Source organism: Hyperolius riggenbachi, chromosome 11 (genome assembly GCF_040937935.1).
Source record: "Hyperolius riggenbachi isolate aHypRig1 chromosome 11, aHypRig1.pri, whole genome shotgun sequence".
Taxonomy (NCBI): domain Eukaryota; kingdom Metazoa; phylum Chordata; class Amphibia; order Anura; family Hyperoliidae; genus Hyperolius; species Hyperolius riggenbachi.
In genome coordinates this window covers 89,878,164-89,890,789 of record NC_090656.1, presented here as the reverse complement: position 1 = coordinate 89,890,789, position 12,626 = coordinate 89,878,164, and the positions used below count along the sequence as shown (strand labels likewise).

The 12,626-nt window shown below is 42.5% G+C and overlaps 1 protein-coding gene and 1 long non-coding RNA gene across 2 annotated transcripts in view; one reads left to right on the top strand and one right to left on the bottom strand.

The window, feature by feature from the left end:
• LOC137538914 (uncharacterized) overlaps positions 1-12,626 on the top strand; it is a 169,473-nt gene that overhangs the window by 92,694 nt on the left and 64,153 nt on the right. The window lies entirely within an intron of this gene.
• LOC137538611 (glucose-6-phosphate exchanger SLC37A2-like) overlaps positions 1-12,626 on the bottom strand; it is a 115,083-nt gene that overhangs the window by 60,148 nt on the left and 42,309 nt on the right. Inside the window, exons 6-11 of the mRNA XM_068260890.1 lie at positions 10,653-10,729; positions 7,657-7,823; positions 4,578-4,615; positions 3,093-3,248; positions 2,600-2,690; positions 2,401-2,463 (exon numbers count right to left, since the gene is read on the bottom strand). Coding sequence (XP_068116991.1) covers positions 2,401-2,463; positions 2,600-2,690; positions 3,093-3,248; positions 4,578-4,615; positions 7,657-7,823; positions 10,653-10,729 — 592 coding nt within the window. The remainder of the gene's footprint in view (positions 1-2,400; positions 2,464-2,599; positions 2,691-3,092; positions 3,249-4,577; positions 4,616-7,656; positions 7,824-10,652; positions 10,730-12,626) is intronic.

Here is a 12,626-nt window from a genome sequence, read left to right as displayed (position 1 = left end):
GGAGATGAGCGCAATCCACAAACAGAACCAGGAGCAGGATAACTAACTCAGCACGGGTGATCACAATACGCGCAAACTACCAAAACGTGCTGGAACCTGACTGACTGAACACAGAATATAAACCGTTCGTGTACGTATATATCAGCTGCACTGATATATTAACATAACACGAATATAAAGAAAATAACAAACGTGCTGGTATGCATATATATTGGCAATGAACCAATATATGATGCAAGACCAGCAAAGTATCATTTGAACAAGAAACACGAACTGGGGCCGAAGCAGCAGCAAGACAGGCTTATGCTGAAGCTATGATAACCTGAGGAGCCCTGCAGGAAGCAGATCTTTATACTGAGGTCATCCAATGGGAGCAGACATGCAGATTCCCACACAGGTGAATGATAATCAGTCACAAGCTGACAGCAGGGAAAGGCAGACAAAGCTATGCGGCTAGCATGGAAAGAGATCAGAACTGCCTGAGCTGCAGCACTACTACTGCCAGCAGTACCTGCTGCAGCAGCGATCATGACAGGTCCCCTGAGAGTTGAGGGTATCCTGTGAGAAGTGATAAGGGATTCTGGGGCTGTGCGGGTCCCTGAGAGAAAAGAAAAATATTGGGGAATTGGTGCTTAACCTGAGAGGTGCAGAGTGTGCTGTGAGGAGAGATGAAAAAAGATATGGGATTGCTGAGGACTGTGAGGTCCCCTGAGAGACGAGGAAGATGCTGGCATCTGAGGGTCAAGTGAGAGGTGTTGCTAGAAGAGAGCTTGAAGAGCCCAAGAGAAGTGAGGGGTGCTGGAGGACCTGTGAGGAAAGGTAAGGGGGAAGCTGGTGAACTCTGAGAAGAGCAATATCCTGAGGGGAGGGGTAGGGATACTAGGGAACTGAAGTGTCCTCAGCGAGGTAAGCAAGCATTGCTAAAGAGAGGTGAGAGGCATGCTGGGACATGCCTGGAGGGTGTGGGTGAACCATGAAGAAAAATAACGATGTTCTTTAGGGCTGAGGAGTACATTGAGAAGTGAGGGGGTCCCCTAAAACATAAGTGTGGTGCTAGGGAGTGAGGGGTCCCTGGAGGACAGGTGAGCAAGGTGCTGAGGGGGATGCTGAGGAGCTAGCATTCCCTAAGTAGTGACAATGTGCTGTGGGAATCCCTGGAGAAAGGTGATGAGGTTCTTTAGGAGGGGTGCCTAAGAGGTAAGAGTGATGCGGGGGGTTGAGGGGTCCCCATAGAAGTGTAAATAGCCCCTGAGGAGGTGAGAGGGCACTGGCAGCTTCATAGGGAAAGGTTTGGTGCCAAGGAAGAGAAGGAGTGCTGGGGACCGATGCAGAGAGGGAGAGCTGTAGGATTAGAAGTCCTCTAAGTGAGGGGCTGCATGGGGAACTGGAAAACAAATATTCTACTTTGCATACCATATGGTATAAGCCATGAAAGTGATGCTGGGCCCTCAGACAATAATACGATGTACAACTCCGCCAATGTCGATCCTGTAAAGAATTGGATGTCGGCACACCAGTTATATGCAGATAGGCTTTTTGAACCATGAATTGATAATTATATGCAGATAGACTTATCTGCATATAATTGGTGTGCTAACATGCAATTCTTTAGCTTGGGGAACTGGAGTCCCCTAAGAGGTGACAGGGTGCTACAGGGCTGAGGAATCTCCTGAGAAGTGCTGCTGGTGGAATCCTAAGGAGCTTACTAGAGTTTACAAGGGCGTCTCTTCCTTCTAGATATCTCTCTTGTGGTCTGGAGCTACGCACCCTTCTGCGAAGGCCAAAGACCAGAGCAGGCTGATGGTTGCCTTCCTTTGGTTGTCTACAGGAAGCTTCGCAACTGCTTGCTGTTGCAGGACAGCAGCTGGAGCTTGCAGGTGGATGTGGGCAGGTTGGCAAATATATGCTCTTTGGACAGGTAGGTGCTCTTCTTCACTATCTGCTGGCTAGAGTTATCTCATCTTTCTCACATTTCTTTTGTGTGTATCTTATAATGGCTGCTGACTCTCTGCCATTTATCAATCACTGGTGCAGCCTCCTTCATGAATTTACACTCTAAAAGCTATGCTTGTGTATGTGGAGACTCGAGATGTAAGCTCAGTGGCCACAGCAGAATGCTTCCTTGTAGGCAGCATTATGGAGACTTATTATCAGAAAGCCCACTTTTTAGAGTTTTCCTTCTGACCACCAGGAGGGTGTCAGAAACTTGCACCATATAGAATGTTTCTGTAGTGATGCCATTAGCACTTATATTTTCGTTATACACACACATACTGTTCTGTTCCTAATACTTGTGTATTCAGATATAAATTATTTTAATCTAACAACATAACTAAATACAGGGGTTCCCCTCAACCTCACATTATTAGTTGAAAAGCTGACACTAGAACATGGTCTTACCTATAATACCCCCAGCATCAAACAGAGTAGACATGTCTCCGGCTTTCTTGGGATCAAAGTGAGCTGGAACATCAAAGCCACAATGTAGTTTTAAAACAAGTTTAATAGCCCAACAATTCCTGAGCTAAAATATTCTTTACTCCAGAGCTGTCCCTGCCTCTTTTCTCAGCATTCCTAGTAACATAATTCATAATCTTACCCACGTTAGCGATGTAAAGTGGAAGCCAGTACAGGAAGGTGTAACTGACCAGCTTGGCAAAGAACAGACACAGAGAGAACTCTGCAACACCCTGCAAAGAAAAAAGCAGCTATGAGAAAACATTGGGTAATCAGTGGGGTAGGAATAGGGGTTGTAGAGTTTGTGATCACATGGGGCTCCTGTTCCTGAGGACTTGCCCAGAGCCTGGCATGAGCTGCTACATCATCTTTCCATGAATGTTTAAAAGGTAAAAAACAAACCACTATGTATGGTTTGCATATTATAAATCATTGTTCCCAGTCCATGTTCAGGCATTTTTCCATTGCAGTTTTTGGAGTACAGGTTATGTAGGATAAGGAAGTGCAGGGCTTGGGGAGCAGTGTAAAATCCCAATGAGGGGGATAGTGTAAGCCTTGCCACAGAGTCAATTACTATAGTTAGGTCACTGAAGACAGATAAAAACGTACAGGATATGTATGGGGCCACTGCTTACCGGTATCTTCAGAGCTCCCCAGAGTGTGATAGCCGGTGGGCGTTCAGCCAGATCTTGGTAATTCCCAGAATCCTCTATGTCTGCTCCAGTCTTGTGCAAGTCTTCTGCACTGTTATTCATGACCTGATCGTTGTATGGTTTGTCCTCTCCTTCATCCTGATAGAAGCATAATACAGTATGTGTAACTGCCTAAGCCACCAACAAAATCCAGTTTACATTTTTGACCATAAAGGAACAGCACTGTTCTGGTTAAATTCCTTGTATTTGTACACTAATGATCTTTTTCATCCAATCTTAACATTTCTATGTAATATAAGGGACTGCCTAAATTTTCCATTCAATATACAGTATTTACTAAGTTTACCCTTAAACTACACTAGTTTTCATATTAGGATCCGCTTCCTGCGCTAATTGGAGCTTTAAAAAAAAGTCCTGAATGGGTACAATTTTTAAGCAAGTGTGAACCGGTCCTCACACAACTTATGGTGGCCATACATGGTACAATTTTTTCATCCAATCTTACCATTTCTATGTAGTATAAGGGTAAATTAAGTGAATATATTGAAAGGATAATTTAGGCAGTTCCCTTATATTACAAAGAAATGGTAAGATTGGATTAAAAAATGGTACCATGTATGGCCACCGTTAGTCTGACTTCTGTTGTATTGGGGACTATTGAAAGATAATAGAAAGACAGCTATGAGGTAATTGTACTAGCTGTATTTTTAATTTACAGTTTGCTGGGTGTAACTGTCTCTAAAACGTTTAATTAAGTGTTCTACTGATTAATGAAGTGTTCTACTGATTAATGAAGTGTTCTACTGATTAATGAAGTGTTCTACTTATTAATGAAGTGTTCTATTGATTGACTCCCAGGACGTGTTCATTTTCGCACATTTATCCTAGTCACACCAATGATAGAGTATAGCTCCACTGACCAAGAACAGTATACAGGACGGGAAGTAGACATTGGCAGCTTCCTGATGAGAGTGTTTGAGGCTGCATTTCCACTTGTGCGGTGCGAATCGCCGCGGTAAAAATTCGCATGCGGATGCGAAATTCGCATGCGGGTCCATGCGAATTTTCATGCGTATTCGCACGCGAATTCGCATGGATGACGATGTATGCGAATTTAACCATGGCAGTGCTGGTGTGCTTTTCCATTGTTTCTGTGCGAATTCGCATGAAAATTCGCATGAAAATTCGCATACCCAAACCTCATGCGAATTTCCTATTAAATGCATTGTATGCGATTCGCATAGCGGTATGCGGTATGCGAATTCTGATGGCTCTGCCATGCGAATTTTTTCTGCACAGAAAAACGCAAAGGAATCCTGACAAGTGGAAACAGTCCCATTCACTTGTATTGCTATGCGAATTTGCATGCGAAAAACGCATGCAAATTCGCGATAGTGGAAATGAGCCCTCAGGAGGAACCGTGCTGAATTGCAGGTCCCCTTCACCATGTAAAAAATAATGACTCACATTTTGCACAGGAGGGGTACATCCAACGTCTTCTGGATCTGCAAAGAAAGCATGGATAACGTGGGTTTCATAAGCAGCAAAACGCTGAGAAGTCCAGACACCTTGGGCCTGATTTACTAAGATTCCGCTTATCTGGAAGAAATAAGCCAACCTGCAGAACTCGCTCTGATGTCTTAATAATTGTTTTGCTATTGTAAAAACATTGCAACCCTCACTTGGGTCATACTGGATCATTGTGAGGGTAGGTTAGTAAATAAGCAGATGTGTGATTGAAGTCAAGAGCATGTGGCCAAAATAAATAAAAAAAAAATCAGGCTATTCTGGATTTAAAGGGGAACTGCAAGGAGAGATTTTTTTTTTTTTTGCAAAACAAATGAAAAGAGAGTGTGTTGTGAGGAAAAGAAGAAATAATAAGCAAAAGAGAGAAAAAAATCCTTTTATTCTGTCAGTGCGCTGGTGAAAAACTGCCTCATGCAATATGGGAGGGATTATGTTTATTCCTGGCATGCAGAGCTAAAAAGAGGTTCTTTATTCCCTTATTTGAAGGCACACGCCTTTTTTCTCTGCAAAATTGTCTCTATTTTGCTGAATTTCCCATAACGATCCTAATTCAGGGACCGATTCTTGCTCCTTGAATGAGGTTTTCAGTGTGAAACAAGTTTTCGTACTGTTATTTTCTGCTATTTCTGCCTGCTGTTTCTCTCCTCTACACTAGGTTACTATGCTGTTGCTGTGTCTGATCACACTTTCTTCAGTATTATGCTGCTTATATTTACAAAGGAGTAAAAAAAAGCGTTGAATGCACCCTGTTAAAGTGAACCTCCGGACTAAAAATCGACTCAGCAGCACTGAAAAGGCTTTGTGTTTCTTTAACAGTTTCACAGCACCAGAACTTTGTTTCTCTTATACAAGCCTCATTTTTAGCTGCACAGAAGAAAACTGCCCAGGCTTTTTTCCCCTGATGCTGTGCAAAGCATGATGGGATTTCTGATTTTGTTGTTCTCGTTCTGCTGTTTTGGTGCAAATTTTTTTTTTTTTTTACATTTTGAATTTGACATTTGAAGCCTAGCGTGTGCAGCTGGGAGGGGTAATCAGGACACAGAACACTTGGAACTGTATTTCCTGCTCCCTGTCACCTCCTTTCAACCAAAAAGATGGCTGCCCCCATGACAAAGATGGCAGCCCCCATGAATCACAAACATTTGCCTGTTCTTTTAAAACAGGATGGGTAAGAGATTATATTACCTATCTATTCTAATTAACATAACTAATGTAACTTGATGACAGTATGTTTGTTTAGGCTGAAGTTCCCCTTGTCCTGCCATAGGTGGCAATGCTAAAAGCCGCAATTAGCAGCTAGAAACGGTAATTTGAGTGCCCGAGGTTTATATCTGCCATTTACCATTTATAACCACTTCTAGTTGCTGTTTAGCTGTTCATAGCCTCTATTTACCATTTGTAGCTGCTAATCACAGCTTTTAATATTGGGGTTAGGTGGTGGGGTTCTTGAGTGTTAGGAGTGTGGGGGTGTCCTTAGGGGTTAAGGTTGGGGAGGGGTTGAGGTTAGGCATCAGTGGGTTGGCTAAAGTTAGGCATGACCAGGGGGAGGCTAAGGTTAGGCACCACTAGGGGGGTTAAGGTTAGGCAACACCAGGGGGGGGGGGGGGGTGGTCCTAGGTTAGGCACCAGTAGAGGGAGGGTTCTGTGTGAGAGTAGGGTTACCGATATTTTACTATCGTAATTAAGTAGTAGACTATCATTAATTTTACTGGTATTCTACTAGCAGCCATCTTTGGCACCCTTTTTACCGGGCACCTTTTTTACATTACATAATATCTAAGGCCTGATATTTCAGCACTTGTACCTTCTACACACTCCAAATTGTGAGTATAGGGAGGGGATACCCCAATTTTTTGACAAATTGCAGTCTCACTGGATCCTGAAATAGGGTATATAAAGCTATCCTGTGAACCTGCGGACTGCAATTTCGAGGTAGGTTGGGGGTTTCCGTGAAGATATCATGCCTTAAAAATCATCAGCATAATCTATTTTGCAACCAAGAAGGAGCTTCATGCGATGTCATTACCCAGAAGCCATTACGTCTGAGGCTGAATTTGAATCAACCTTGGGTAAACGTCGCTGATTGGGAGGGAGGGATTTCACCTTTTCAGATGGGTTTCTACTGGCTGCAGGAGTTTTTCCCCTCTGAGGATTGGATTTTCTATTATAAACTTCGCACACATATTACCAAGGTAAGGGTTACAAACTCTTACCACCTATTATTGGACAATTTTTTTTTATATAATGACAGGCCAGATGTGCAGGATAATTTATGTTCACCGATGATCTCCAGCCCTGGAGAATGAAAGACCTACAGTTGAGACACATATCTAGAGATTTTAATGGTAGATCCCTACCTAGACACCAGAACCTCTTTATCTAGAAAGGTTTTTAGGGACAACTACAGCCTCTAGTCACAGTTCTGTTGCATACCCCAGCTGTGCTTTGAAGAGGGTGTGAGGTGGGAATACATAACTTACATATTCATAAGGCTCAGAAAATAATGTTCTCAAAAACAGATTTTTCACAGATATGAGATTTTAGCTACAAGGTAACATGGTGTACTGCAAGTAAGCTGAAGAGCCCTGGGTAGGTTGTATGTGTGACATTTTTACATTTCTCAACTTGCCAATCAGTAATGATGGCATTCATTAATTTATATGTGGTATTTACGCAGCACTGAGTTATAATGTAGTACTTTACAGAGTACACAAAATAATTAATGTGTCTCTGTTCCTCAAATGGGCTCATAATCTAATGTCCTTACCAAATATATGGCTAATATTGTGAAGTAGCAGTATTTTTTGGAGACATGGGAAGGAACCGGTGCATGCAACACACCAGAGGAAATTCATGAAGATGAAGAACATGCAAACCAGATACAGTATTGTCCCTGATGTAAATCGACTTAGGAATCCAGGGCTACAAGGCCAGAGTTATACGTTCTGAACTTCCATAAATGAACTGTATTTACATATACATATCAAGTTTTGAAACATATGTAACATCCACGACTTACACTCAATGAGGAAGAAGAAACAGATTACCCCGAATACCCCGATTATAATGCCTGGTACAATGAAGGACAGGCCCCAAGCCGAGGAGACAAAAGCTGCTGCAATTACAGAGCCCAGGATATTGCCAACTGCAGTGTGTGAGCTCCAGATGCCCATGATGATTCCTCTCCTGTAAGTCACACAAGGAAAGAGCAGAAAATGTGGGATAGGGTTTTCTCACCATACTGTACATGCCATCAGCCATTAGCAAGAACTGAACTTCAATAACTACAGCAGAAAAAACTAGAGACATTAAAAACTAAGCAACAATCTGAATTAATTTTTTTAGGTCCCACAAAAATGGAACATTGATGCTTGGGACTTCCAGAACAGTGACATACTGACATTTGGATATCCTAGAACAATGGCACACTGACACCTTGATACTTTGTGGATACAAGAACAATGGACCTCATTCAGGAAATAGCAGTAAAATGAATGTGTCCAGACAGCGCACAGCACTTTTACCAGTGTTTACGCAGTAGTGTGTGTTGTTCGCATAGCGTAACCTCCATACACAATACTTGAGTTTTTGAAGCAATGTAATGTACATAACGAAATCTCAGGAGCTAATTAGCCAATGCTCCATAAGGAAAATAAAAAAAGATATCTAAGTTTAGAAAATTTCTGCAATTGTTGTCAGTGAAGCGTTTTCCTAAAAATATCTTGCTGGCTCTTGGATTGGAGAGATTGCATTCTGAATTCCATAATTTAAATACAGTTTGTGATATTTTAACAGAATTTTTTTTTATTAAACATGCCTTTGTGCATTGAGGCCAATGTGTCTTTTTGGCATGCTCATTGTATTATACAAGGGAAAAATTATTGGGATGCACTATAGCATATCACATAACTGTACCCCATTCTGGGGGAGCCACCTCCTGTCACAAGGATCACTAGCAAAAAAGGATTACAAGTGGTGTCTTCAAACAGTATCAAAATTTATTGAAAAATGTGTCATAACAACCACATAAAACCTTCCCTTATCCCCCCTTAAAAAATACACGGCCGTGTATCTAACAAGTCAGCTGACATGACTCACACATACTCTGGGCCACACAGCACTAACTGAGGCTCTGTAAATAAAGGGAATCACCCCCCCTATATCGTGAAAGTCCCAAAAAGGAACAATGTCCTCAGATGGCTGGTTCAGCTCAGTGTTAATGGTAACACACTTATTGCACTTGTAGCATCACCAGCATATCACTCCACTGTTCTGATGGATTCAAAAGTCCCCACCAATGAGATACAAGGGATTTACCAAACAATTGATACTCAAGGCAGATCTTAAACCAGCCCAGTAAAGCACGGATCACTCAAACAGGCTTCCTTCAGTAGCAAATATGGGAAAACTTCACAGTCAAAATCTCAATTGTTTGGTAAATCCCTTGCATCTCATTGGTGGGGACTTTTGAAACCATCATAACAGTGGAGTGATATGCTGGTGATGCTATAAGTGCAATAAGTGTGTTACCATTAACACTGAGCTGAACCAGCTATCTGAGGACATTGTTCCTTTTTGGGACTTTAACGATATGGGGGGGGGGGGGGGTGATACCCTTTATTTACAGAGCCTCAGTTAGTGCTGTGTGGCCCAGAGTATATGTGAGTCATGTCAGCTGACTTGTTAGATACACGGCCGTGTATTTTTTAAAGGGAACCAGAGACGAAGCACCCTCATATATTTTATTACATTTTTCAGTGGGAACATGACAGTAAACACCTACCCTGCTTTTAAGGTGCGTACACACGCACTACCAAATGCGACGACGGGTCCGCCGGACCCTCCCGCTGGGCGATCTTTAGCCGACAGTATGCGTGTCAGCGGATCGTTCAGAAACAGCCTTATCAGTCCGCCGACAGCGTGTACACGCGCATACTGTCGGCTAAAGACCGCCCAGCGGGAGGGTCCGGTGGACCCGTCCTTGCATTTGGTAGCCTTTAGTTTCATTCTTCTCTGCTTAATCTGTCTGTTATCAGCTGTGATAAGAATCCCTGACTGAGCATTCAGTCTAGGTTTGACCTGGAATCATTATAGCTGAGTCAGTCTTCTGTGGAGTCTTTTCAAGCCCAAGCCTGCCCCCTCCTGGCTCAGCTTTCCTGCTTTGCATACTCAGAGCTGATGACATGGGAGGGGCTGCTCCTGCAGAAAGAAGCTCCGAAACAGACAGTGTGGTTGTGTGATCTGTGTGCACTGTGCAGCCAGTCATTATTATTATCTACTGTATGCAGTTTCATTTCTATGAGAGACACTTCCTACAGGCAGCCACACAGCATACCAGAATAGTAAAGTTGAAAGCACACAGATGAAAGGCTGCAGCAGCAGCCCTGCTTTTCTATAGTCTCATAGAGGCTAGACAGCACATCCAGAACAGCTCATAACCTGGAAGCAGAAGGGATATGAGCCGATGGCCATATTGGATTTTTCCTGGAGCAATAATGGATAAAAAACAAAAGGCACACCAGAGTGGCAAAATTATCAGGTAGAGCATTTATTCTTTACAAGCTATCGACTGGTTTGTTTATTTTGTGTGAATCGTTCATCTCTGGTTCCCTTTTAAGGGGGGGTAAGGGAAGATTTTATGTGGTTGTTATGACACATTTTTCAATAAATTTTTATACTGTTTGAAGACACCTCTTGTAAGCCTTTTTTGCCATTGCATTATACAGTAGATATTGTTAAATAGTGTGGTCATGCTTCATGAACTAAAACAATTGTCAAAAATCCCAGTTAACTTATATGACTGGATTAAACAATATATTTTATGTCTATTTTTATTGTATTGCAGGCAAGAAGTTAGATGTTATTCTGTTTGAGCATTGGGAACTCCTCTCTCTGTTTTTGTACCTTGTAATTAGCTAACCTCATGTTTATATTTACGGCTCCCTTTTTTACATTTGTAGAATGTCCAAGACCCCCTTTTAGTATTTTGTATTTAAAGAAGTGCAGGTAACCTACTTTCCTTTACCAAACCAGTTCCCCATACAAGCTACTACAGAAGGCCATCCAGTAGTCTGCGCCAGACCATCCAATATCTGTAACAATAACATAATACAATTATTGGAATTGGTTTAAGTTAACAGAACAAACAGAAGACCAACTAAGGGAAGATTAGCTGTTTCATATAAGCTGATGCTGCCAACTATGCAAGTGGAAGAACTAAAGTCACAAAGCTACAAATACTTTCCTAGTGGTTTGGTTCACCCCGAGCTGCTTGGTTACTCTGTTGTATTGGTCCAAGCCCTATCCCATAGAGCCATATCAATCCCTGCCATGTACTAAGGAGGACCAAAAGTCCGAAACAGGCTGTCTGTCTGCATGTGGGGTTGATGTGGCTCTGTAAAATTTAAAGCTATAGGCTGGCTATACACCAGCGTTTCTGGATGCAAGCCTGTCTTCAGGAACATGGAGATAATTTGCATATTCAATAATGGTGCATTGTGGGTAACCACAGATGTTCCCGTAAAGCTGAATTATCGCAAGTACCTTCTGTTTTAAGAAGGCAAATCAGGTTAAGCAAAGCAAAAAATTATAACTGTATGGATTCCAGACCATTCACAGTACTCTGCAAGATTATAGATGAGATGTTGATGCAAAAACCTTCTTTGTTGCCTTTACCACCCATATGAGCAATGGAGGCCCCTCCCCCAACTCTATTTGTCAGCTGCTATTGCCAACAGCAGTATACTGGAGTTCTTTGGGACAACACCTGGGTTAATGTTGTATCAAAGTAGTAAGGGTAAAGGTGTACCAACTTCTGTTATTGCCCTGCACATAATCTCTGCTCTACTAACAACATTCTCCACTCCTCCTCTCTAGTCACCTCTTCTTATTCTTGCATACAAAATTTTCTTGAATGTACCCACATCTTTGGATTTTTTTCCGCAATCTGTTCGTCATTCACCCACACTGACCATCTTCAGGCAGAACCTGAAAACTCACCTCTGCAGGCAAACATGTGATCTCACCTAAGACCCTTCACAATCCACTGAGCACTTCCTTGAACACAGCTCCCCATACCTGTTCTACCGCTTATGCCCTTAGACTGTAAGATCATTTGGGCAGGGCTCTTTTCCCAAATGAGTTATCACTGCTGTGTAAAGCGTTATTTTTTACCCTCATGTATTTTGCATGGCTGACCTGTCCATTTATCATTTATCTGTGACCCATTGCCCATTTCAAATAATAATCAGGCCATCCAATCTCTTAAAAAATCTAAGCGATCAGATAAGTACTCCCGCCCTGACCAATTTGTAATGGGGGTTGTTATATTTTATTATCTTTAACTGGCCAGTAGACTTATTCTCCAGGACCCCAGAAGAGAGGTGTTTGGCCCTGTTTGGTGTCTGTGGATCTTGATGATATTCAGACCATGGTCAGCTTCTTGGCCTGCAGTAAGTAGCTGGGCAAGTACAGTACCCCTAGCCAATTTCTGTACAAAATGAGTGGTGCTTAGTCAAAATGCACTGGCAATGCACTTGTATGAGTTTAAAGTTCACAAAGTTTCAATGTATTTGCATTGCAGTAGCTTGCGGTACTCTGTGGTAATGTATGCACAAGGTACCACAGCTTATTAAACTCTTTCAGTCTTAATCCTGTGTCCAGCTGAGTTATAAATTGTGCCTATTTATTCCTGCGTCATTAACCTGCTTCCAATGGCAAACTGTTACTACAGTATACCAGTGCTCACCCATTCCCTTGGCAGTGTCATATGACTAGAAATGACAGTGGCCAGTGGGAGCAGATTTATAAAGGAAGAAGTAACAGGCAAAATTTACAACTCAAGCTTGAATCTTACTTCATACATTTTTGGACTCATCTAAAGCCTTATCTACACGCGTAGATGAGGCTGCGATCCGCGTGCCCGCCGCGTCCCCGCTCGCTGCTCGTGCACCGCATTCGATTCCCCGCTCGTCCCCGCCAGTGCCGCTT